Source organism: Leucoraja erinacea, chromosome 6 (genome assembly GCF_028641065.1).
Source record: "Leucoraja erinacea ecotype New England chromosome 6, Leri_hhj_1, whole genome shotgun sequence".
NCBI classification, from domain to species: Eukaryota; Metazoa; Chordata; class Chondrichthyes; order Rajiformes; family Rajidae; genus Leucoraja; species Leucoraja erinaceus.
In genome coordinates, this window is record NC_073382.1 from 43,051,303 (window position 1) to 43,077,346 (window position 26,044).

General features: G+C 43.7%; 1 protein-coding gene across 3 annotated transcripts in view; it reads right to left on the reverse strand.

The window, feature by feature from the left end:
- The window catches only part of nbeaa (neurobeachin a), a 534,111-nt gene that overhangs the window by 76,452 nt on the left and 431,615 nt on the right, over positions 1 to 26,044 (reverse strand). For all 3 annotated transcript variants that reach the window (XM_055636835.1, XM_055636837.1, XM_055636834.1), the window contains 2 exons: positions 23,996 to 24,108; positions 5,322 to 5,462 (listed from right to left, as the gene is read on the reverse strand). In XM_055636835.1, coding sequence (XP_055492810.1) covers positions 5,322 to 5,462; positions 23,996 to 24,108 — 254 coding nt within the window. The remainder of the gene's footprint in view (positions 1 to 5,321; positions 5,463 to 23,995; positions 24,109 to 26,044) is intronic.

Consider the following 26,044-nt stretch of genomic DNA (forward strand, 5'->3'; position numbering starts at 1 on the left):
CTATAAAATGTATGTTGGCCCAGCTGTTTAATTAGAGCTAAAGTTTTCAGTGTACCATCTGGAGACAGATATCTGGCATTTATTAGGCAATTAAAATCAAATTTTATACAAAACAGTCTCCAACTGATCATCAGCCATGTCAGAGGAAGTTTACTGATGATATATTAAAAGATCTGCGGTAGAGTTTCTTTGTCAAAGTTACTGTTAATACAGGTCTACCACCAATTTTCTGGCACACTTGATTCCAGAGCCTTTCTGGATTATCTGCTTTGCCGGACCAGCAGAGGTCATACCTTCTGAGTGCAGTCCAATGGTGCCGGAACTGTCCGCCTAGGCCGCAAAGGAGCCGAGATACTGGCCTGCAAAGATGGCCTTGGAAGTCAGCTATGGGAACAGATCTGCTGACTCCAGCTGGGCTGGAGTTCCAGAGCCCTGGCCACAGGGGGCAATTTCAAACTACCGATCGACCGCAGACGTCCTGATGAGGTCGGAATCGGCCACCTCACCAGGCCTAGGCGCCACATTTTCGGTGAGGGAGGGGGGGGGATTTCAAGTGATTTTGTACAAATTAAAGGAGGTGCTGGACCACCACTTGCCAGACCACCAGTTGCCAAAAAACGGTGATGGACCTGTAGAACTATGCCTTCAGACTAATGGTATTGCATTAAACAACTGTAAATAGCAGCAGAAGACATGGATAATGCCTTGTAGGAAATCAAAACCAACAAAATCAACCAAAAAAACCCCACAGAATCAAACAGTTCTAATCAGGCTTCTATCAATTAAACAAATGAAAAGATAATCTAAAGATAGACACAAAAAGCTGGAGTAACTCAGCGGGACAGGCAGCATCTCTGGAGATAAGGAATGGGTGACGTTTCGGGTCGAGACCATTCTTCAGACTGGTTAGGGATAAGGGAAACGAGAGATATAGACGGTGATGTGGAGAGATAAAGAACAATGAATACGGTGAATGACCAACATGCACATATGCACGCACACACTAATTGACATTAACTGACACTAAGAAATTAATATTGAATTGCTAAACTTGCTATTCTGTTGTACTGCTTACAGCTGCAAGAACGTGTAGCAATCAATAAAGGGCTGTAGGCCTATTGCGAGTTTATGTACAGGGACATATCTATCCATGTACTGTATACTTGTATTTATACTTATACATTTTAAATATGTATGTTATGTTTTATACTTTGGCAATATAGCAATGTATTTTATCATGTCAATAGTTTTTAAATTGAAATTGAATTGAAATTGAATGAAAGATATAACCATATAACAATTACAGCACGGAAACAGGCCATCTCGGCCCTACAAGTCCGTGCCGAACAACTTTTTTCCCTTAGTCCCACCTGCCTGCACTCATACCATAACCCTCCATTCCCTTCTCATCCATATGCCTATCCAATTTATTTTTAAATGATACCAACGAACCTGCCTCCACCACTTCCACTGTAAGCTCATTCCACACCGCTACCACTCTCTGAGTAAAGAGGTTCCCCCTCATGTTACCCCTAAACTTCTGTCCCTTAATTCTGAAGTCATGTCCTCTTGTTTAAATCTTCCCTATTCTCAAAGGGAAAAGCTGATCCACAACAACTCTGTCTATCCCTCTCATCATTTTAAAGACCTCTATCAAGTCCCCCCTTAACCTTCTGCGCTCCAGAGAATAAAGACCTAACATGCAAAAGAGTAAAGGAAACAGGCCATTGTAAGCTGTTTGTAAGGTGAAAATGAGAAGCTAGTGTGACTTGGGTGGGGGAGGGATAGAGAGAGAGGGAATGCCGGGGCTACCTGAAGTGAGATAAATCAATAGTCATACCATTGGGCTGTAAGCTGCCCAAGTGAAATATGAGGTGCTGTTCCAATTTGCGTTTGCAGATAAACTGAATTATTCACAATATTTGGACTATTTTTCCTTCAGGACAGGCAAGGAAATTTTGAAATATATTAGTAAATTCATGCATTCTGAATAACTCCAATGGACAGAAATTCCCAGAATGCATGTTTTCCATTAGTTGAAGGAGAAAATGGAAAGCCATTAGTCCCATCAAGTCTACTCCACTGTACAAACATGGCTGATCTATCTTTCCCTATCAACCCCATTCTCTACCTTCTCCACAAAACCCACAGAGCATGGAAATAGGCCCTTCAGCCCACTGAGTCCACGTTGACCATCGATCACCTATCAGGGAGACCTGATAGAAATATATATAACTATGGGTGGCATAGATGGATTATGGTGGACAGTCAGAAACTTTTACCCAGGATAGAAAAATCAAATACTAGAGGGCATGGACCTTTTTGAAGCCTGATAATAGAGGGGAAGAAGAAATATGTAGTAAGGAACTGCAGATGCAGGTTTAAACCGAAGATAGACACAAAATGCTGGAGTAACTTAGCGGGACAGGCAGCATCTCTAGAGAGAAGGAATGGGAGTCTGGAATGGGAGTCTGGAGTGGAATGAAAGAGAAAGACGTCTGAAGAAGGGTCTTGGCCTGAAATGTCACCAAACCCTTCTCTTCAGAGATGCTGCCTGTCCCGCTGAGGTACTCCAGCAATTTGTGTCCATCTTCAGTTTAAACCAGCATCCGCAGTTCCTTCCAGCACAATGACTAAAGAGCATATCTTTAAAGTGAGAGGGACAAAGTTTAAAGGAGTGCGCAGGGCAAGTTCTTTAGTAGGTGCCTGGAAAGTGCCGGGATTGGGGGGTGGGGTGGGATTTGGAGGAAGAAACGATAGTGGCGTTGAAGAGACTTTTGGATAGACCAGTGTGCAGAGAGTGGTTGAGAAAGTGTTGATTTTGTAGATTAATTGGCTTCAGTAAAAATTGTAAATTTTCCCGAGGACAATGCTAGTGTATGGGGATCGCTGGTCGTTGTGGACTCAGTGGGCCGAAGGACCCGTTTCCACGCTGTGTGTCTAAACTAAAATAAACTAAGGACTTTAGTATTGCAATCCAAAATGACTGCATAAATAAGTATCTTCTCCATTTAGTCGCTGCTTTTGTACATGCAATAGGAATCTTTTGAACAAATGTCAATATGGGTAAAGCTTCAAAGTTACTCACTTCTGAATCTGATTTTATCCCATACAACTAATATCAGAGGAGAATAAATTTGAGTTTAGTTTAGTTTAGATATACAGCGCGGAAGCTGGCCCTTTGGAGTGTGGGAGGAAACTTGAGCTCCCGGAGAAAACCCATGCAGGTCACAGGGAGAACGTACAAACTCCATATAGACAGCACCCGTAGTCGGGATCGAATCCGGGTCTCTGGCGCTATGGTAGCAACTCTCCCGCTCAAGTTGAGAGGAGGTTATATTTGTGTGGCAGTAAGACATTATTGTGCACTCACAAACTCACTTAAGGAGAGAATGAAAGTGAAATTGCACGATAATCCACAAATGTTCTGTAAAAACAACAAAAATCTCTGTCGCTGTATAAAGTAAAGGTTGTGTCAGTGCCTAATCTGATTTTGTAATTTCATGTCAAACTGGCCAACTTAATCAGTTTTATTAGAGATGGCTGACTGCCTGTCCAAACCTGTAATACACTTACATTATGCATCAATCCCATTTCTATTGTAATGGTATTAACTACAGTTATCTGTTTAAAACAAGCTCTCATAGGTTTTGTTATAAAATAATTGTTGTAATGCTTCTCTGCATTTAAATTTAGGACAACCATAACATTGTTTAAAATAAAAGCTTAAAATCAAAGATGTGATGTCTTGAATTCTTCGAAACCATTAGTTCATTTATATCCCCTTCAAAGTTGAATATAACTTCTAACAATTTATTGAACAGTGAAAACTGGACTGAGGGATAAGTTAATTGGAATGCTAAATCGTGAAAATAATGCATTCTATGTTTAAGAAGCAGAAAAAGTTATTTAATTTAAAGGTCACGCATTGGACCTGATTGATTAATGGATTTGACTTTAGACCCACCTTCGGCCCACCAAATCCTCGCCGACTGGCAATCACCCCGTACACTTGCACTATCCTGCACACTAGGGACAATTTACTATTTTTCCAAAGCCAATTAACTGCCAAACCTGAACATCTTTGGAGTGTGGGAGAAAACCGGAGCACCCTGAGAAAACCCACACGGTAACAGGGAAAACATAAAACTCCGCATAGACAGCACCCATAGTCAGGATCGAACCCAGGTCACTGGCGATATAAGGCAGCAACCCTACCGCTGCGCCATTGTGCTGCCTCCCCTATCTGATTACTTCAACTTGTATGATGCCAGTACAAAATGATTTACACAGAAGAAATGAAATAACCACTTTTGTAATAACTATTCAACAAAATGATGGAATAATGTTACGCATTAAAGATTTAGAACACAATTACCAACAGTTTCTTGCATGTTATATATCCTAGTTCTTACTTTCATAATACAGGTACACATAATCTGTAATGCGATAAATTGTTTCCATGCTCGCAGTAATGGCTTGACCTTTTTCATTAATTCTCACTCTTTACCATATAATATTATTTGTTATTTTCTGGTTGATTAATAAATGTAAAAGTGCAGAGAAATTTCAAAGTATTCAATCCAAATAATCCAAAGGTCACTAATGACATGATTAAAATATACTAATGTCATGATTTAGTTGGTAAATGTAGTGAGAATAACAAAGCAAATTGAATCTCTCACTATCCTCCATCCCTTTCCCCTTCCTCCCGTCCCCATCCACCTACATCCTTTCATCTGGCCTCACAATTCATGCCTCATCTCACACGTGTTCATGTCCTTTTCATCTCTTATCTTTGACCACCCTTCTGCCAATCAACCTCTCCCTCATCTGTATCCACTGATCACTTTCCAGGCTTTATCCTGCCCCTCTTCCTTTTCCAGCTTTCTCCTTCCCCCACTATAATCAATCTGATGAAGGGCTCCGGTCAAAAACATTGCCTTTCCATGTCAATGAATAGCCCATCCACAGTAAATGGCTCCAAAATATGGCGACACATGCATGTGTGAGCTATGCAAAAAGGATTTCACTGTGCAGTGCACACGTGACAATACATAACCATTGAACCATTCACTAGCTGCCTGACCCGCTGAGTTACTCTTGCACTTTGTGTCTTTTGCTCATGATCCCAGCATCTGCAGTTGTTCGTGCCTAAAATAAACAGTTATGCAGATAATTACATTTTTTTGTAATGTTTGGTAAAAAGATGGCATTAGCAAACACACGTTGAGATCCAGAAGAAATTAGCCGAAGTCTGAATTTGGATGGTCTGTGATTCTAACGTTTTTTTAATAAAATCTGCAAATTAAGATACTCACAATTCTGACAAGCCAGGATAGTGTGGTAGATGCTGTTGAATAGTGGGTATTGTAGTGGTAAGGTGGAACTTGATCATCCTCCCATGTCTCATAGCGCTCAGCATAAAAGACAGCTCGCTTTGGGTTCAAAGATCCAATCGGCTGTCAGAAAGAAACAAATAATTAGTGTTAACTTTGGATATCATTTGGGAAAATAAAATGCAGCTTCCCTTCGGTTGATCTGTTACTGAAATTGATTCCAACAGTGATACATTATCCAAATAATTTTAGTATGGGAGACAATAAGTTACTGGAGTAACTCGGCGGGTCAGGCAGCATCTTTGAAGAACATGGATAGGTGACGTTTCGGTTTAGGACCCTTCCCTCAAGAGATGCTGCCTGACCAGCTGAGTTACTGCAGCACTTTTTTTTTTGTAAACCAGCATCTGCAGTTCCTTGTGTCTACAGGGAGACAATAACATTTCTTTTTACTGCAAATGCAAAAAGGATTTGTTTTTGCAAATTTTTAAAAGTAGTTGCTTCAAGTTATTTTTTTTCTTATGAAAGAGATGAATAATGATAGCATATATGCGGCAGATGTTATTTGCTTGATTCAGCATTAGTATTGACAAATGTGTTTTAGACAAACCAGCAATCTTTCCAAATAGGCCGTAGAGGAACTTGAACTGTTTAGTTTAGTTTAGTTTAGAGATGCGGGATGGAAACAGGTCCTTCAGGTCATCAAATCCACGCCGACCACCGATACCGCATTCAAACTAGTACCATTTAATCCCACCTTCTCATGCACTCCCAACACACAGAGGCCAATTAACCTACAAATCCACATGTCTTTGGAATGTGGGAGGAAACCGGAGCACTTAGGTTTAGAGGGATGCGGGCCAAGCACAGGCAGGTGGGACAAGTGTAGATGGGACATGTTGGTCAGTGTGGGCATGTTGGGCCGATTGGGCTGTTTCCACGCTCTATGACACTTGGTGGAAACCCACGCGGTTACAGGTAGAACGTGCAAACACCACACAGCCAGTCTAGTAGTCTGTTAACTTGTATATTTTACATTACATTTTCCTTTCAGTCACAACATTTCCAGAATGTTACATAGTATATATTATTTTGTCAGCCACATAGTAGTCATGGTGACAATCCATGAATCTCTATTTTAATCACTTAGCTTGTAGACAAAACTGTGTTCAAACATAAAAGGAATTGGTAGCTTAATGACTCCACAGTTTTCCATAAGACACTAGATGAAAAATGCACTTTCACAAATATTTTTTTAAACACAAGAATTTTTAAACATTGTCTGAACATCTCTTAATTGACATATTCAGCATGCCTCTTTATCTGTATAGCCTGGACTATATCCACTGCTTGACAAGTAAATCCTGCAGTGCAGAATGGTTAAACAGGTCTGTGTTTTTCAGTGATGACTTATGAATGAGAATCAACCCATCAAATGTCATGGATTTTAAGATAAAAATATCCTAAAGAAAGAGACATAAGGTGTTACACGACATAAAGCAGTGTTGAGTGGTTTTGTTAAAGTTACATCTTAAATACGTTTAAATAGCCAAATATAATTAATATGTGGTTTCCATCGACAAGAAGGTTGATACGTAAATGTTATATAGCACGCTGTTCTAAAATGTGTATCAGCACTTCACATTTTTATTTGATGCCACAGTACATTATCTTTAATACCATTTTATCTTGTTTTATAGTTTCTTTTTTGCTGAATTAATTTGTGTAGAACCAAGGAGTAGTGTTTAAATAATACAATGCAGTCCATTATGTAAACAAACTACCATTAGTAATACTTTCAATCGTATATTAAATATGTGTATTATCGAGGATATATAGATTTACAAGAAAATCAGAAATGGATCGTATATTGACACATCTTACTAGCATTCTCAGATCGGTTATTTTTCATTAAAATTTAAATTATGCTGTTCAATTAAAAAATAAATAAAAACTATTTATTTGTGTTCAGTTTTAGAATGTGGCATGGAAGCAGGCCCTTCAGGCCACTGAGTCCATACTGACCACTGGTCATCCGTTCACACTAGTTTTACATTATCCCAATTTCTCATCCACTCCCTACACTTTGCCGTGGGGTGGCACTGTAGTGCAACGATTGAGCTGCTGCCTTACAGCGCCAGAGACCCAGGTCCGATCGTGACTACAAGTGCTGTCTGTAGGGAGTTTGTTCTTTCTCCCTGTGACCACGTGGGTTTTCCCCGGGTGCTCCGGTTCTCTCCTATACAACAAAGTTGTGCATGTAGGTTAATTGGCTTTGATAAAGATTGTACTTTGTCGTTAGTATGTGGGTTAGGATAGTGCTAGTGTCTGGGGTAACGTCTGGTAGGTGCAGATTTGTTGGGCCGAAGTGCCTGTTTCTGCGCTGTATCTCTAAACTAAACTAAATTACACGTTGGGATCAATTTTACAGTGGACACCCGGAGGAAACCCACAGTCATAGGCAGAACATGCAAACCCTACACAGGCAGCACACAGTATCAAGTCTCTGATACTGAGAGGCAGCAGCTCTACCAGCTGTGTTACTGTGCACCAATCTTGCCTACTGACAGGAATAAATATTTAATGTCCATCCCTACTTTACTTGGATGACAGTGATGTACCCTTTTGAAACACTGCATTTTATGTTGTAGGAATTCAGTTAAATCGGAACTTAAAAGAAGTATATAAAATTATGAAATATCTCTCCCATCTGTGATAAATGTCTTTCTCAAAATGCCATATATTACACATTCTTTTGTTTCTTGGTGTGATATTTTTGATATATTCACAAATCTATTTAAGATAAAAATGGAACCTAATACTGAAAAATTATATTTGGAGTAATGGGAGACGGGAACAAATTAAACATATCCCAAAACTCATTTTTAATAAGAGCAAAACTCATACTTAAATTTTGGAAAAATGCTACTATACCAACGCTTAAAATGTGGATTAGTAATATGTTGGACACAGCACACCTGGAAGAAATGAGACTCCTCCTAATAGATAAACAAGACCAATTCTTAATGAGTTGGCCTCCATTTATTGATTTCTTGGATTCATGTGGTGCAACAGTATCGTAAAAATTAAATGTTTCAGGTATGGGTGAAAGATGATCAACAATATAAAAACTCATCTCCTTGCGTCTATTTGATAATCTCCCTCCTGCCCTCTCTTCTTGCTTATTTCTTTTCCTCACTATCTCTTTTCCTTTTTTTTTACACACACTACACTTTTCTCTATTCTTTACTATCTCTTTCTTTCTTATTTCTCTCTTTAAAATAAAAGTTGTACAGAGAATGTATTATTTATATATTACTAAAACTCTGTTCTTGACCGGTTTCGGCTTTCTGTGCTGCGGTTTCCGAGAGTACGCCGCCACCTACGGCCGTCATTTTTGGCCACCTCGCTCAGAGCCTCCGCCGCATGTGTGCCGATGATTTTTCCCGTCGATGAAAATTGACAGAGATATTAATGTTTTTACAAAATTCCCCATTCTCTCTGCTGCCCCTGCCGGAGGGAGGGGGAGCGACTATAAAACCAGGAAGTGGTGTGCCTCAATCAGTCTCTGCAAGTGGTGTGCCTCAATCAGTCTCTGCAAGTGGTGTGCCTCAATCAGAGCTTTGAATGACACTGACAAATGTCTGCAGCACTGTGAGTACCCTTAATTTGGTTTGAAAATGAAAATATGGTTAGAGGTAAAAAAGCACTGCCTGCAAATAGTTGTTTGGGTTTGGGTTGAAGTAAAAAGGCACTCTCTCTCTCTCCTCCTCCCCCCCCCCTCTCTCCCCCCCCCCCCCCCCCCCCCCCCCCCCCCTCTCCCCCCCCCCCCCCCCTCCCCCCCATCCCCCTCTCTCTCCCCCCCCCTCTCTCCCCCCCCCCTCTCTCTCCCCCCCCCCCTCTCTCTCCCTCCCCCTCCCCCCCTCTCTCTCTCCCCCCCCCCCCCCCCCCCTCCCCCCCCTCTCTCTCTCTCCCTCTCTCCCCCCTCCCCCCTCTCCCCTCTCTCTCTCCCTCCCTCTCTCTCTCCTCTCCCCTCTCTCTCTCCTCTCTCCCCCCTCTCTCTCTCCCCCCCTCTCTCTCTCTCTCTCTCCCCCCTCCTCCCCTCCATTAGCGTGAGTGTGGTGTGGGGGGGGGGGGGGGGGGGTTAGTTAGTGTGTGACGCTGCATGCCACCTCCCCCCCACAACCACACGTTGGGGGAACAGACCCAACGGGTCTGCACTTGGTCTAGTGTTAACATATATTTGGCACCTGTAAAAAGGTACTACTGTATTGTACTTACTTCTAATAAAATAAAATTAAAAAAATAAAAAGAATTATGAGAGGCATAGATAGGATAGACAGTCAGGATGAAAAATTCAAATATAAGATGGCATTACTTTAAGGTGAAAATGTTTAGGTTTCAAGTAGATGGCTGGAGCAAGAGCTGGTCTTGACATCATGTTCAGCACATTTATTTGTGGGCCATAAGGTCTGTTCCTGGTGGTACTGTTTCATTTTCTATGTTGTAAAATAAGAAGTCCTGAGTTGGAGTTGATTTACCAGTTACCAATGGAATCTGAAAAAGGGTTTCGACCCAAAACGTCACCTATTCCTTTTCTCCAGAGATGCTGCCTGACCCTCTGATTTACTTCAGCACTTTGTGTCTATCTTCGGTGTAAACCAGCATCTGCAGTTCCTTCCTACACATTTTGACTGACCAATCAATGTTCTGTAGTCTTGGAGTGAGGTACAAATTGGAAAATACAGAGTACTGGAGGAACTCAGCGGGTCAGGCAGCATCTGTGGAACTGTTCTATGTTCTAACTGCAGTAATTCGATATCAATGAGTGTGAGGTATGTGCTGAATGAGAGGTGATCTCAATGATTTATTGATTCTGAAAGGGCTTGATAGGTTGGATGTTAAGTGGTTGATTTCCTTGGCAGCAGAATCTACAGCTATTGGATATAGTCCCTGAGCTGTAGCCAAGGGAAACAAGGACTGTTTAAAAGCGCCACAAGGGGTCAGGTATTTAAACTATTTAAACTGTATCTGAACTATTTCACTCACGGAGCTGAAAATCTTTTGAACTGTTTCTCGAAGAGCTTCCGTTAAGGCAACATGCAGGGGTAAGATTCACAGACGCTTGAATTCAGGTGAATCAATGGTTTAGTGGATCGTGCGGGAAAGTGAGCTTGAGGCAAATTGTCGACAGAGACATCTTGTGGGTGACCACACTGACAGGTTTAGAATCATCTGACAAATTCCTAATCTCTTCTTTCCACAATTATTTTTCATAAGTTCGTAAGTTATAGTGGCAGAATTGGGCCATTCGGCCTATCAAGTCTACTCCATCATTCAATCATGGCTGATCTATCTTTCCCTCTCAACCCCATTCTACTACCTTCTCTCCATAACCCATGACACCCTCACTAATTAAAAATCTGTCAATCTCCGCCTTAAAAATTCCCATCCTTAAAATTCCCAATGACTTGGCCGCCACAGCTGCCTGTGGCAATGAATTCCACAGATTCACCATCCATCTAAACCATTCTCAACCATTTTCTAAACCATTGGTAAAGACCTCAAAAGCTAAGGGACAAATTATTGAATACTGGAAGCTCAAGGCATTCAACCATCCAGTCAGTAAATATTCCATCTTCTTTCACCTATTGAGCCAATTCTGAATTCAACTTGCCACTTTTCTGTCATTCCCCTTCAGTCTACCAAGTGAGACTTTGCTAAAACTGAAACTTCGTCAAAAGCCTTCCCAGAGAGCAGAAAGCGGGCACACCATTGCTTTTGATTAAATCTGGAAACCCAGCAATAAAGTACGATTTTAAAGCTAAAAGGAAATGCAGTCACAAGAGTTAAATGATTTAACAGGATGGTTACCAGAGCTAGCACTTTTGAGAAGATGATTAGCTGTGCCTTTCCTGTTTTTTTGATTTATTAGTGCTTACCACGGAAAGCTTTTGCAGGCAACACAGTCCTTGTGATAAAAATTCAGATTCAGATTCAAACTTTATTGTCACTGTACACTGCACAATGACAATAAACTTTGAATCTGTATCTGAATCTGAATCTGAAAAAAGGCAATTCATATAATGTAAATCAAATCATCTGCAATGGCTATCTGCTGAGAGTTTTCCCTAAATATATAAGATATAATTTCTAGAATTTGTGTGAGAGAAATGTTACTTCCAGAAAGAAGCGTGACTGTTTTGAATTTGCCAGTTCTGTCGCTTGCCCTTGCGAGTCCTTGCAACCGAATGTGACTTGAAATTGCCCATTTGAGTCAGCAGATGACAGTGGGTTAATAAGCATCTGGGTTTCGGTTGACATTTCCTCAGGGTTTTGGTTGACTTTTCTTTAAACAGAAAATATTTTTTTCCAAATCGCTTTATCGAGTTACAGTACATTGAAAATTATTGTTTGGTTGTTTTATGCGTATTTATATATATATATATGTGATTTATATTTATATGTGTTTGTGCGCATGTGTATATACAGTATTAACATATATATACACACATGCCTACACACATACATATATATATACATATATGTGATTGTGTATATATATATGTGTGTATACATATATATTTATACTGTATATACTGCGCACACACACACACACACACACACACATATATATATATATATTATATATATATATATACACAGTGTCCTCCAAAATGTTTGGACAAAGACCCATCATTTATTTATATGTCTCTGTACTCCATAATTTGAGATTTGTAATAGAAAAAAAATTACATGTGGTTAAAGTGCACAATGTCAGATTTTATTAAAGGCCATTTTTATAGATTTTGGTTTCACCACGTATAAGATTATATATAGTCCCCCCCATTTCAGGGCACCATAATGTTTGGGACACATGGCTTCACAGGCATTTGTAATTGCTCAGGAGTGTTTCATTGCCTCCTTAATGTGAGTATATGAGAGCTCTCAGCACCTAGTCTTTCCTCCAGTCTTTCCATCGTCTTTGGAAACTTTTATTGCTGTTTATCAACATGAGGACCAAAGTTGTGCCAATGAAAGTCAACGAAGCCATTATGAGACAGAGAAAAAATAATTAAACTGTTAGAGACATCAGCCAAACCTAAGGCTTACCAAATTCAACTGTTTGGAACATCATTAAGGAGAGAGCACTGGTGAGCTTACTAATCGCAAAGGGACTGGCAGGCCAAGGAAGACCTCCACAGCTGATGACAGAAGAATTCTCACTATAGTAAAGAAAAATCCCCAAACGCCTGTCTGACAGATCAAAAACACTCTTCAGGTGTGGATTTGTCAATGACCACTGTCCACAGAAGACTTCATGAACAGAAATAGAGAGGCTGCACTGCAAGATGCAAACCACCGGTTAGCCGCAAAATTAGGATGGCCAGGTTGCAGTTTGCCAAGAAGTACTTAAAAGAGCAACCACAGTTCTGGAAAAGGGTCTTGCGGACAGATGAGACGAAGATTAACACATCAGAGTGATGGCAAAAGCAGAGGAGAGAAGGAATTGCCCAAGATCCAAAGCATACCACCTCACCTGTGAAACACGGTGGTGGGATGTTATGGCCTGGGCATGTATGGCTGCTGAAGGTACTGGCTCACTTATCTTCATTGATGATACAACTGCTGATGGTAGTAGCATAATGAATTCTGAAGTATATAGACACATCCTATCTGCTCGTTCAAGAAATGTCTTAAAACTCATAGGCCTGTGGTTCATTCTACAGCAAGACAATGATCCCAAACATACTGCTAAAGCTAAAAAATGGTCTTGAGTGGCCAAGTCAATCACCCAATCTGAACCCAATTGAGCATGACTTTTATATGCTGAAGAGAAAACTGAAGGGGACAAGCCCCCAAAACAAGCATAAGCTGCAATACAGGCCTGGCAGAGCATCACCAAAGAAGATGTCCATGAATCGCAGACTTCAAGCAGTCATTGCATGCAAAGGATATGCAACAAAATATTAAACATGACTACTTTCATTTACATGACATTGCTGTGTCCCAAACATTATGGTGCCCTGAAATGGGGGAACTATGTATAAACACAGCTGTAATTTCTACATGGTGAAACCAAAATGTATAAAAATGACCTTTATTAAAATCTGACAATGTGCACTTTATCCACATGTGATTTTTTTTCTATTACAAATGTCAAATTGTGGAGTACAGAGGCAAATAAATAAATTATGGGTCATTGTCCCAAACGTTATGGAGGGCACTGTATATACACACACATACACACAGTACACTGTGTGTATATATATACTGATCTTTTCTCAGTTTATTATATTGTTTACGATGAGTACTATGTTTACATATTCTGTTGTGCTGCTGCAAGTAAAAATGTAATTGTTCTGTTTGGGTCATATGACAATAAAACACTCTTGACTCTTGAGATCATAAGATAGAGGAACGGAATTTGGCCATTTGGCCCATGGAGTCAACTCTGCTATTCAATCATGGCTGATCTATCTTTCCCTCTCAACCTCATTCTTCTGCCTTCTCCCCATAATCTTTCATACCCTTACTAATCAAGAACCTGTCATTCTCCGCTTTAAAAATACCCAATGTCTTGGTCCACCACCATCTTTGGCAATGAATTCCACAAATTCACCAACCTCTCACGAAATAAATTCCTTCTCATCTCCTTTCTAAAGGTATGTCCTTTTATTCTGAGGCTGTGCCCTCCTGTCCTAAACTCTCCCACCAATGGAAACATCCTCTCCACATCCACACTATCTAGGCCTTTCACTCTGAGGTACGTTTCAATGAGATTCGCTAAGTTTCAATGAGAATTCGGTCAGGTTCAATGAGAAAGCATTTTGTCCATGGTCCCATGAAGTGGTGCATGGCAAGTACTCCCCATTGTAGCAATGAGCAAAGTATATTTAGTTTAGTTTAGAGATATTATGAGGCATAGATAGGGTAGGCAGTCACAACCATTTTTCCCAGGATGGAAATATCAAATACTAGAGGGCTAGCTTTAAAGTAAGAGGGGCACATTTTAGACAAGATGTGCAGGGTAAGATTCTTACAAAGAGGGGTGGTAAGTGCCTGGAACATGCTGCCTCGGGCAGTGGTAGAGGCAGATACAATAATGGCATTTAAAAAACCTTTGGATAGGCACATGGATGGATATAGGTAGATTATGTGCAGGCAGATATGAGGCAGTCTTGGCATCATGTTCAGCACAGACATTGTGGGCTGAAGGGCCTGTTCCTATGTTCTGCTGTTCTATGTTCTCTATGTTCTATGACTGGTTAAAAAAAAAACACAAGCTCTGCATTCAGTTGATATAAACAGGCAGGTTTGCTTAGTGTGTGAAATGTTCACTGTAATCCAAGGGCTTAACCTTACCAGGCTTGCAGTATCAGGTCACAACACACATTCTTTAAAGTGCAAGATGATTTAACCTCCACGACTTTCTAATAGTTTCTCAACTACTGTAAAGCAATAAAGTAAACATTTCCACCAAGTCTGCGCCGACCAGCAATCATCCCGTACACCAGCACTATCCTACACGCCAGTGACAATTTACAGAAGCCAATTAATCTGCAAAGCTGCACGTCTTTGGAGTGTGGGAGGAAACCGGATCACCCGAAAAAACCCCATGAAGATAAAGGGAGAACATGGAAACTCCGTACAGACAGCACCCGTAGTCAGGATCAAACCCTGGTTTCTGGCGCTGTAAGGCAGCAACTACCACTGTGCCATGGTGCCACCCCTTTTTTATTCATATTTAATCATATAACCTCATATTTCCTCATATTACTTCTGTCATATGTCCGCTCATTTATTTAACATGTCATGGAGCTACAGTATACAGCACGGATAAAGTGAATGCTCGCAGCGTTTTTCCTCAGGGTTAAGGATTCTAAAATTAGAAGACACAGGGGAGAGATTTAAGAGGGACCTCAGGGGCAACTTTTTCACTCAGAGAGTAGTCCGTATCTGGAATGAGCTTCAAGGGGAAGCTGTAGAAGAGGATACAATTATGACTTTTAAAGGACAATTTTAAAGGACAGGTTGAACAGACTGGTGTCACAGGTAGATAGGGTGGTGAAAAGGGCGTTTGGCACATTGGCCTTTATCCATCAGGGAACTGAGTATGGAAGTTGGGACATTGTGTTACAGTTGTACAAGATGTTGGTGAGGTCACATTTGGAATATTGTGATCAATTTTGGTCACCCTGCTATTGGAAGGATGTCATTACGTTGAAAAGGGAACAGAGAAGATTCACGAGGATGTTGCCAGGTCGTGAGATCCGGAGCTATGGGGAGAGGTCGGGCAGGCTAGGGGTGAGGTAGGTGAGATAAAGGTATACAAAATCATTAAGGAAATAGACACAGTGATGGTACAGTGATGTGGAGAGAAAGAACAATGTATTAAAGATGCAAAAAAGTAACAATGATAAAGGAAACAGACCATTGTAAGCTGTATGTAGGGTGGAAATGAGAAGCTAATGCGACTTGGGTGGGGGAGGGATAGAGAAAGAGGGAATGCCAGGGCTACCTGAAGTGAGAGAAATCAATATTCATTGGGCTGTAAGTTGCCCAAGCAGAATATGAGTTGCTGTTCCTCCAATTTGCGTTTTGTGTCACACTGACAATGGAGAAGACCTAGGGCAGTACTTAAAGTGTCCAGAATTAAAGTGTCCAGCAACCGGGAGATCAGGTAGGTGTTTAAGAAGGAACTGCAGATGTTGGAAAATCGAAGGTAAACAAAAGTGCTGGAGAAACTATAGAGCGAAGGAAATAGGCACTGCAGACTGATGTGGGTGGGGGGGGGGTCAGGCAACAGAAAGGAGAAAGGAAGAGGAGGAGCCCGAGGGCTGAGGAGGGGAGAACACAGCAGGGGCTGCGGGAAATTGGAGAAGTCAATGTTTATGCCACTAGGGTGCAAACTGCCCAAGCGGAATATGAGGTGCTGTTCCTCCAAGGGTGGGGGAGTTGAAGTGCTGCGCCACCGGGAGGTCAGGTTGGTTAATGCGGACCGAGCGGAGGTGTTGGGCGAAACGATCGCCAAGCCTACGCTTGGTCTCACCGATGTAGATCAGCTGACATCTAGAGCAGCGGATGCAATAGATGAGTTTGGAGGAGATGCAGGTGAACCTCTGTCGCACCTGGAACAACTGCTTAGGTCCTTGAATGGAGTCGAGGGGGGTAAAGCGACAAGTGTAGCATCCTTGCGGTTGCAAGGGAAAGTGCCCGGGGAAAGGGGTGGTGCAGGAGGAAAGGGAGGAATTGACCAGAGAGTTAAGGAGGGAGCGGTCCTTGCGGAAAGCAGACGGGGAAGGGGGGGGAATGGGAAGATGTGGCGAGTGGTGGGGTCACGTTGGAAGTGGCAAAATTGACGGAGGACTATGAGATCAGGTAGGTTCAGGTCGGCTGAGCGAAGGTGTTCTGTGAGACGAAGTCTGCCTTTGGTCTCGCCGATGTATAAGAGCCCACATCTTGAACAACGGATACAGTAGATGAGGTTGGAGGAGGTGCAAGTGAAACTCTGCCTAACCAGAAAGGTTTGTCAGGGTCCCTGGACAGAGTCGAGGAAGGAGGTATAGCGACAGGTGTTGCATCTTCTACAGTTGCAGGGGAAGGTACCTGGGGAGGTTGTGGTTTGGGTGGGAAGGGATGAGTTAACGAAGAAGTTGTGGAGCAAACAGTCTCTGCGGAAGGGGGAAAGGGGTGGAGTTGGGAAAATGTAGCTAGTGGTGGGATCCCGTTGGACGTGGTGGAAATTTCGGAAGATTATGTGTTGTATGCGACGGCTGATGGGGTGGAAGGAAAGGACTAGGGGGACTTTGTCTCTGTTGCGACTAGGGGGAGGGGGAGCAAGTGCGGAGCTGCGGGGTATCGAGGAGACACGAATGAGGGGCTCATCTATGACAGGAGAGGGGAACCCATGTTCCCTAAAGAATGTGGACACCTCGGATGTCCTAGTATGGAACACCTCATCTTGGGCGCATAGCGGCGTAGACGGAGGAGTTGGGAGTAGGGGATAGAGTCTTTGAAGGAGGCAGGGTGTGAAGATGGCCAAACATGGGCAAATGGGATTAGCTAAGATGGAACAATTTGATTGGCATGGATGAGTTTGGATCAAGGGCCTGTTTCCGTGCTATATGACTATGACTCTCCATGACAAATAGCCTGAAAATGTTGTGTCAAGTCTTAACAAGTGGTGCACACCCTATTACTGATAATTAGCTGTGGCAGAACTAAGCATAACTCTGCTAGTGTGATCTGTGATTCACAGTTTTCAAAGATGATACAAACATTTAATTGCCACCTTGGAAAAGGACTTGAATTGATAATTGAGGGAGGAACATTTGCAGATTGACAGGGAAAGATAAGTGAAATGAAACTTGTGGAAGCCAATGTGAACTCAAATGCCTACTTCTATGCTATGGCATTTCCATGCTTCTACTCATGACTATTTCCCAGTCAGACCTTCCATTCTTTGTGTAGGTAGGAACTGCAGATGCTGGTTTATAGCAAAGACAAAATGCTGGAGTAACCCAGTGGGTCAGGAAGCGTTTCTGGAGCAAAAGAATACGTGACAAAAGTTGGTTTCATATTCTTTGACATTGAATATACATTTTCTGGTTGTCTTTACAAAGCAGCAGGCATTTTGGTGAGTAAACCTTTTGCTGTAGACTAGTCTACCGAAGAATTTATTTGTGTATAAGACCATAAGATCATAAGATATAAGAGCAGAATTAGGCCATTCGACCCATCGAATCTGCTTCACTCTTTCGATCATGGCTTATCTATTTTTCCTCACAACCCATTCTTCTGCCTTCTCCGCTTAACCTTTGATGCTCTTACTAATGACTAATATCAATCGCCGATTTAAAAATACTGACTTGGTATCCACTGCCATCTGCGGCACTGAATTTCACAGATTCACCACCATCTCGCTAAAGAAATTTATCCCAATCTCCATTCTGAAGGTAGGTGCTTTTATTTTGAAGTTGCCCCACTACTGGAAACATCCTTTTCACATCCGCTCTGTCCAGGCCTTTCACTATTAGGTAGGTTTCATCAAAATTCAATGCTAATCCAGAGCATAACCTTCCTTTGAGGTGGACACAGTGGCGCAGCGGTAGAGTTGCTGCCTTACAGTGCCCGAGACCCAGGTTCGATCCTGACTATGGTGCTCTCTGTACAGAGTTTGTATGGTCTCCTGGTGACCACGTGGGTTTTCTTTGGTTCTGCTTCGGTTTCTTCCCTTATCCCAAAAACATGCAGGTTTGTAGGATGATTGGCTTTTGTAAAAATTGTAAATTGGCCCTAGTGTGTAGGATAGTGCTAGTGTACGGGGTGATCGCTAGGCAGACTGGACTTGGTGGGCCAAAGGGCCTGTTTCCGTGCTGTATCTCTAAAGTCTAACGCCCTCTTTGATTAATTTCTAAGGGGATTTTGTTTGCCGCTTCACCGCATAATATGGGAGCAGACTCTCTTCTGGACGATTGATATTGCTTATACAAAGCATGGGCAATTTGTGGGCACTTACTGCAGGTGCACCATCACCAGCAGCAAGACGGTGCTTGATGCAACTTGCCATTCAAATGTCCACATACTGTATGATGTGTACACCAATACTGAGACCTAACGCTCAAAATACAATCAATGTCTGTCTGGACTTCGAAGTCATTAAGTTACTGATTCATTTATGTTTAGCTGATTTCTTATTAACACAGCCACCATCTATCGTTATTAATTTTATTAGCCTGATGCTGAGAGACTTTTGCCTAGAAACTGAAATGAAACTCCATTTGTTTTCGGGCCTTAACAAGACAGACCTTTGTGCACCAGGTAGTCGGATCAGACATTTTCTAATGTGATTCATCCCAACGCCAACACCAACGTCAGCAGCGTGTCTGTTTTTTACTACTTTAAAAAAAATTTTTGTATGTTTTTAATGTTTCTCTGTGTGTTTTGTGTGGGGGGGTAAGGGGGAAACCGCTTCGATCGCCTCCTCCATGGAGAGGCTACTTTTTCCATGTTGCCTACGCCGTGGCCTAACATCGAGGATCAGGCGGCCTTTCCCGGAGACACGCACGGGGCATCAGCAGCGGGCGCAGCGTGGACTCTCGTCACGGAGCGGGCGAGCCTTCGCCAGGGCTCGCCGGTGGGGAGCGCTCCGTTTTGCTGGCCCGCGGCAGCCTGAAGCCGTGGTCTGCAGAGCTCCAGCTAGCGCGCCGTCCGCAGCCTGGGATCCCTCGTTGGCGGCCCGGGAGAAGAAGAAGCTTCCACCGCCGGCCCGGGGCTTCCACCGCCGGCCCGCGGCCAACTTCTACCGCGAGGGTGGCGGGGACTTACCACCAGGAGGGGGGTCCCTCGCCGGGGATCCCTGGAGGGGAACTTCGACCGCCGGCCCTGCGGTCTGCGGTGCTTCTGGCTGCGGTATCGTGTTAATGTATTAATGTTGTGTCTGGGGTCTATTTGTATGTAATGTACTGGCTGCAGACGACGGCATTTCGTTGACCTCTGGGGTCCAAATGACCAGTAAATTGAACTCTTGTACCTCTCTCTTGACTATGCCCTCCTCCGGGATCCCTGGAAGGGGAGTCGAACCGCCGAGGCTGCGTGCTACTGCGGCTGGCGGTGGCGGTACAGGGGGGACTTTAAATCTTCGACCGTATGGCTGCAGAAACCATTTCGTTTGGACCTCCAGGGCCTGTGGCCTGACTTACCACTAGGAGGGGGGGTCCACACCAACCTGAAGCCCCGCGGTGGTCTCCTTCGACCGCCGGGGGACCTGAGGCACCGTTTCAGGACTTACCTTGACTTTCACATCTGGATGCCCGCAGCGGGGGGAAATGGAGGGGGACTGGCCAAATTTTGAGCCTTCCACCGCAGTGATGAATGCTGTGATGAATGTTTGTGTTAAATTTTTATTATGTTTTTGTGTGTTCTTTTTAATTGTATCGCTGCTGGTAAATTCATTTTAAGTGCAAGTGACGAATAAAACTGATTGTATTGTATTGATTGTATTTCCCCCCATTTCATTTTGCTCACTCAGTGAAAGGTGCAGCACCTTTTACTTGCAAATTGTAGAAATGGTAGTTTAGTTTAGTTTCGTTGAGAGATACCATGCAGAAACAGGCCCTTCAGCCCACCCAGTCCGCCTCGACCAGCGATCCCCGCATATTAATGTTACCCTACACACACTAGGGACAATTTACACTTATACCAAGCCAATTAACCTACAAACCTGTATGTCTTTGGAGTTTGGGAGGAAACCAAAAATTTCAGAGAAAACACACGCGGTCATGGGGAGAAAGTACAAACTACATACAGACAGCACCCATAGTCAGGATCGAACCTGGGTCTCCGGTGTCGCAAGTGCTGTAAGGCAGCAACTCTATCACTGCGCCACCGTGCAGCGTGTTATTTACAACGTGGTTAATATCTGAGTTGTACCACAGATAGACACAAAATGCTGGAGTAACACATGGACATCGATTCCTATACATCCTCTGTTCTGGACTTTATAAACTCCAGCATCAACAGTGTCACCTCCCTCAAACGGGTGACCATATTCCAGAATCAGAAGTCATGGATGAACAGCGAGGTCAGGCTACTGCTGAAAGCACGGGACACCGCTTTCAGGTCAGGCGATGCCCGAGCCTACAGTTCATCTAGGGCTAACCTGAAGAGGGGCATCAAGAAGGCCAAGCACTGCCATAAGCTCAGGATTGAGGAGCACTTCAACAACAACTCCGACCCCCGACGCATGTGGCAAGGCATCCAGGCCATCACGGACTATAGACCCACCAACACCACCCCAACATCCAGCAATGCCTCCTTCCTTGAGGAGCTTAACCACTTCTATGGCTGCTTTGACAGGGACAATCTAGAGATGGCCATCAAGGCTGTGCTCCCTGCCGATCACCAGCCCCTCACACTCACCCCCTACGACGTGTACGTGGCACTGAGTAGGACTAATGCACGTAAGGCTGCTGGCCCTGACGGCATCCCCGGGCGCGTGCTCAGTGCCTGTGCTGCGCAGCTGACAGACGTCTCGACTGACATCTTCAACCTGTCACTTGCCCAAGCAGTTGTCCCCACGTGCCTTAAAACCACCTCCATCGTGCCAGTGCCCAAACACTCCACTGCGGCAAGCCTCAACGACTTCCGCCCAGTTGCACTTACTCCCATCATCACCAAGTGCTTCGAGAGGCTGGTCCTGGCACACCTCAAAGGCTGCCTACCCCGTCACATTGGATCCCTATCAGTTTGCCTACCGCAAGAACAGGAGTACGGAGGATGCCATCTCAATGGCACTTCACTCCGCCCTCTCCCACCTCGACAACAGAGACACTTACGTAAGAATGCTGTTCATCGATTACAGCTCAGCATTCAACACCATCATACCCTCTAAACTGATCACCAAACTCGGTGACCTGGGCATCGACCCCTCCCTCTGCAACTGGATACTGGACTTTCTAACCAACAGGCCCCAGTCTGTTAGGTTAGACAAGCACACCTCTTCAACCCTCACCTTGAACACTGGCGTTCCACAGGGCTGTGTGCTGAGCCCCCTCTACTCCCTCTTCACCTACGACTGCACACCTGTACATGGTACTAACACCATCATCAAGTATGCAGATGATGCAACGGTGATTGGCCTCATCAGCAACAACGATGAGTCGGCCTATAGGCAGGAGGTCCAGTTCCTAGCAGCATGGTGCGCTGACAACAGCCTGGCCCTTAACTCCAAGAAGACCAAGGAGCTCATTGTAGACTTCAGGAAGTCTAGGGGTGGCACGCACACCCCCATCCACATTAACGGGATGGAGGTGGAACGTGTTTCTAGCTTCAGGTTCCTGGGGGTCAACATCTCTGATGACCTCTCTTGGACCCACAATACCTCAACTCTGGTCAAGAAGGCTCACCAGCGTCTCTTCTTCCTGAGGAGACTAAAGAAGGTCCATCTGTCTCCTCAGATTCTGGTGAACTTCTACCGCTGCACCATCGAGAGCATCCTTACCAACTGTATCACAGTATGGTATGGCAACTGCTCTGTCTCCGACCGGAAAGCACTGTAGAGGGTGGTGAAAATTGCCCAACGCATCACCGGTTCCTCACTCCCCTCCATTGAGTCTGTCCAAAGCAAGCGTTGTCTGCGGAGGGCGCTCAGCATCGCCAAGGACTGCTCTCACCCCAACCACAGACTGTTTACCCTCCTACCATCCGGGAGGCGCTACAGGTCTCTCCGTTGCCGAACCAGCAGGTCCAGGAACAGCTTCTTCCCTGCGGCTGTTACACTACTCAACACCGTACCTCGGTGATTGCCAATCCCCCCCCCCCCCCCCCCCGCCCCCTTCCCCCCCCCCAGACACCCCCCCCCCCAGACACTCCTCCCACCAAGATAAAAATACTATGACTGTATGCACGTAAATAGATTTATTTATTGCTCATATTTATGTCACTCTTCTAGGGAGATGCTAACTGCATTTCGTTGTCTCTGTACTGTACACTGCACAATGACAATAAAGTTGAATCTGAATCTGGTCAGGTAGCATCTCTGGGTACAAGGAATAGGTGCCGTTTTGGGTCGGAACCCTCCTTCAGACCCGAAACGTCAACTATTCCATTTCTCCAGAGGTACTGCCTGACGCGCTGGGTTATTCCAGCATTTTGTGTCTATTTGCAGCTTTTGCAGTTCTCTCCTACAGAGTTGCACCATGCTGGATGTAGTGAAACCTGTGGGATTTAAAGCAATATTATCTTTATATTTAAAACAGCAATCAACCTGTTTTAATTCCAATAAAAGTTTAGCTTCATGTTTATTATTGTCACAGTGAAAAGCTTTGCTTTGCATGGAATCCATACAGATACAAAATATATGGTTCCCTGATGTACAGGACAGGCTCCCAACTTCTGACATCCTCAATTCGATCATGCCTCTTAGTCCTGGCCCAGCTGACCCAATCCATTACAGTATGTCCCCCCAACACCCAGCCCCTCCCCCAGGGCTGCTGCATGCAGCATTGGAACCTTGCCTATACGTCACCGGCATTAATGGTTGCCCTACGCTCCTCCCAGTTTCATAGCCCTTCACACTTCTACTCTTCTCGCTTTACTCATCTCCATGGAGATTTTTTTTCATAGAATACAGCACGGAAACAGGTCCCTCAGCCCCACGAGTCCATGCCAATCACGATGCCCCATCTATGCTTGTCCAATTTGCCCACAATTGGCCCTTTTAAATACTTTTATAGTACCTGCCTCATAGTACTTTTATAGTACCTCCTCTGGCTGCTCATTCCATATACCCTCCACCCTATGAGTGAAAATGTTGCCCCTCAGGTTCATATTAATTTTGTCCCTCTCACCTTAAATCTATATCCTCTTGTTTTTGGTTCCCTATAATCTGGGTAAAAGATTCTGCGCATTCACCCTCTCTATTACCCTCATGATTTTATACACATGTTTTATGAGTAGGATTGTTATAAAACTCATATATGCCATCAATATGTTGAAATCAATCATAGAAAATATTATCAATAGTATGAGCATTTTGGACCTATTTAATGAGATCCTCATGGCTTGGCTAAGCCGAGCCAGAAACCTGGAACCCCTGCCTTCCCAATGGAGGAATGTTAACAAGGCTTGGTTTCAGCACTGTTGAAAGATACCTTTGATAGGTCCCGGAAGTTGCCTGGTAGGGTCAGGTCCAGCTCCTCAGACTCATAATTCGTAATAACCCACGGAAACACCGGGTACTGGTTTAAATCATTGTACGTCCGCCCTAGCAAGGAAGAGAGAATTGTTTGTCAAATATGTTTTGCTTCAATTATGTAACATACATTTGAAAACATGACTTTTGCATGAAAGGACACAAAGTGCTGGAGTAACTCAGCGGGTCAGACAGCAATAGGTGACATTTCAGGTCGGGATCCTTCTTCAGGACTTCTGCATGAATACCTTTAAAAAACTCTTGTATTGCACATAAAGCTGATGCATGGATTGATATTTTGTTAAGCAAAAATGTGCTGAAAACAGTAACAAATGTTTTCTTAATAATGTAAAAATTACTCAGTAAGACATTAGGATGGCAGTAAATCTATTGAATTCATGGGGATACACTCATTGGGGAAAACATGATAAACTTCAAAATTTGGTACCAAGTGCTGCAGTAACTCAGCAGTTGGGGCACTGAATTCCTGCTCTTCGATCATGTTCTGACCCTCATCTCTGGAAAACATGGATGGATGATGTTTCGGGTCGGGATCCTCCTTCAAACTCTACACGTGGCTGTGGTAGCGAGTCCTGATCAGAAAATGCAGGCGAGCAGTGGGAATCACAGAGGGGGAGCAGTGAGAGAGGGTGTCACACAACTTCTGTCCGAGAGAGGAGGAGAACTTCTTCAAAGTAGGCATACCTTGAGGAAATTTCGTAGTGGAGCAGTAAAATAGGCACAGAAGCAATAGCAGATGCTGATTAACAAAAAAAAAAACACAAAGTGCTGGAGTAACTCAGTGGGTCAGGTGACTTTTCGGTTTGCGACCCTTCTTCAGATCACATGCTACTTCCTGTGGTCAGTCAATGTAAGACCATTTCTTTAAACGCTTTGCTACAGGTTTCTCTGATGCACAGCTACAGAAGGCAAGAGATGGTTGTTCTGCGGATCATTGTTTGTGTAGACATGGCACTCACACATGTGTATTATCTATATTCAGTGAAAACCTGGGAAATTTGTAATGCTGTACCAATATCCTTACTTGGGGTCCTAAATGATTATGGAAAATATTTTCCTCATCTTTAGGACTGGTAGCATGTAGAATATTGATATATAACTGTATACTGACAGAAACATAATACATATACAAATTTTCCCAGAACCTTTCTGCTTTGGGTGGATTCTGGATCAAATGCATAAAAGTTCTGAAATGCATTGATTTGCAACAAAAGTGGCAAGGCATTGGAAAAACAAAAGCTGCAATACATTTTTCAGTAATGTTTTAATTTTTAGTTTCAGAAAGACAGCATAGAAACAGGCTCTTCTGCCCATTGAATCCATGCCAGCCATTGACCACCCATTCACACTAGTTCTATGTTATCCCACTTTCGCATCCACTCCCTACACACTAGGGATAGTTTACAGAAGCCAATTAACCTACAAACCCGCAAGTCTTTGGGACGTGGGAGGAACACGGAGCACCTGAAAAGAGTCTACCTGCCGACCTAGACCCACTGCAGTTTGCCTACAGAGCCAACCGATCCCACTGCAGTCTCAACAACACTGAACCTCGTACTGTCACACCTTGATCGGAAAAATACTTATGCCAGGATCCTCTTCATAGACTTCAGCTCTGCGTTTAACACAATCATTCCGCAGCAGCTGGTGGAGAAGTTGGAGCTATTGGGGGTTGATGCTGGCACATGTAACTGGGTCCTGAACTTTCTATCACAACGGCAGCAGACAGTCAGGGTGGGCAGTAGGACATCAAAAACCATAGCCGTGAGCACTGGCTCGCCCCAAGGCTGTGTCCTAAGCCCCCTGCTGTTTAGTCTGCTTACACACGACTGTACTGCTAGACTCAATAAGAAGTTCATCAACAAGTTCGCTGATGACACAACAGTTGTGGGTCTCATCAGTGACAATGATGAGTCGGCGTACAGGATGGAGGTGGAGCTGCTCACAGGATGGTGCAAATCCCACAACCTCATTCTCAACGTGGGAA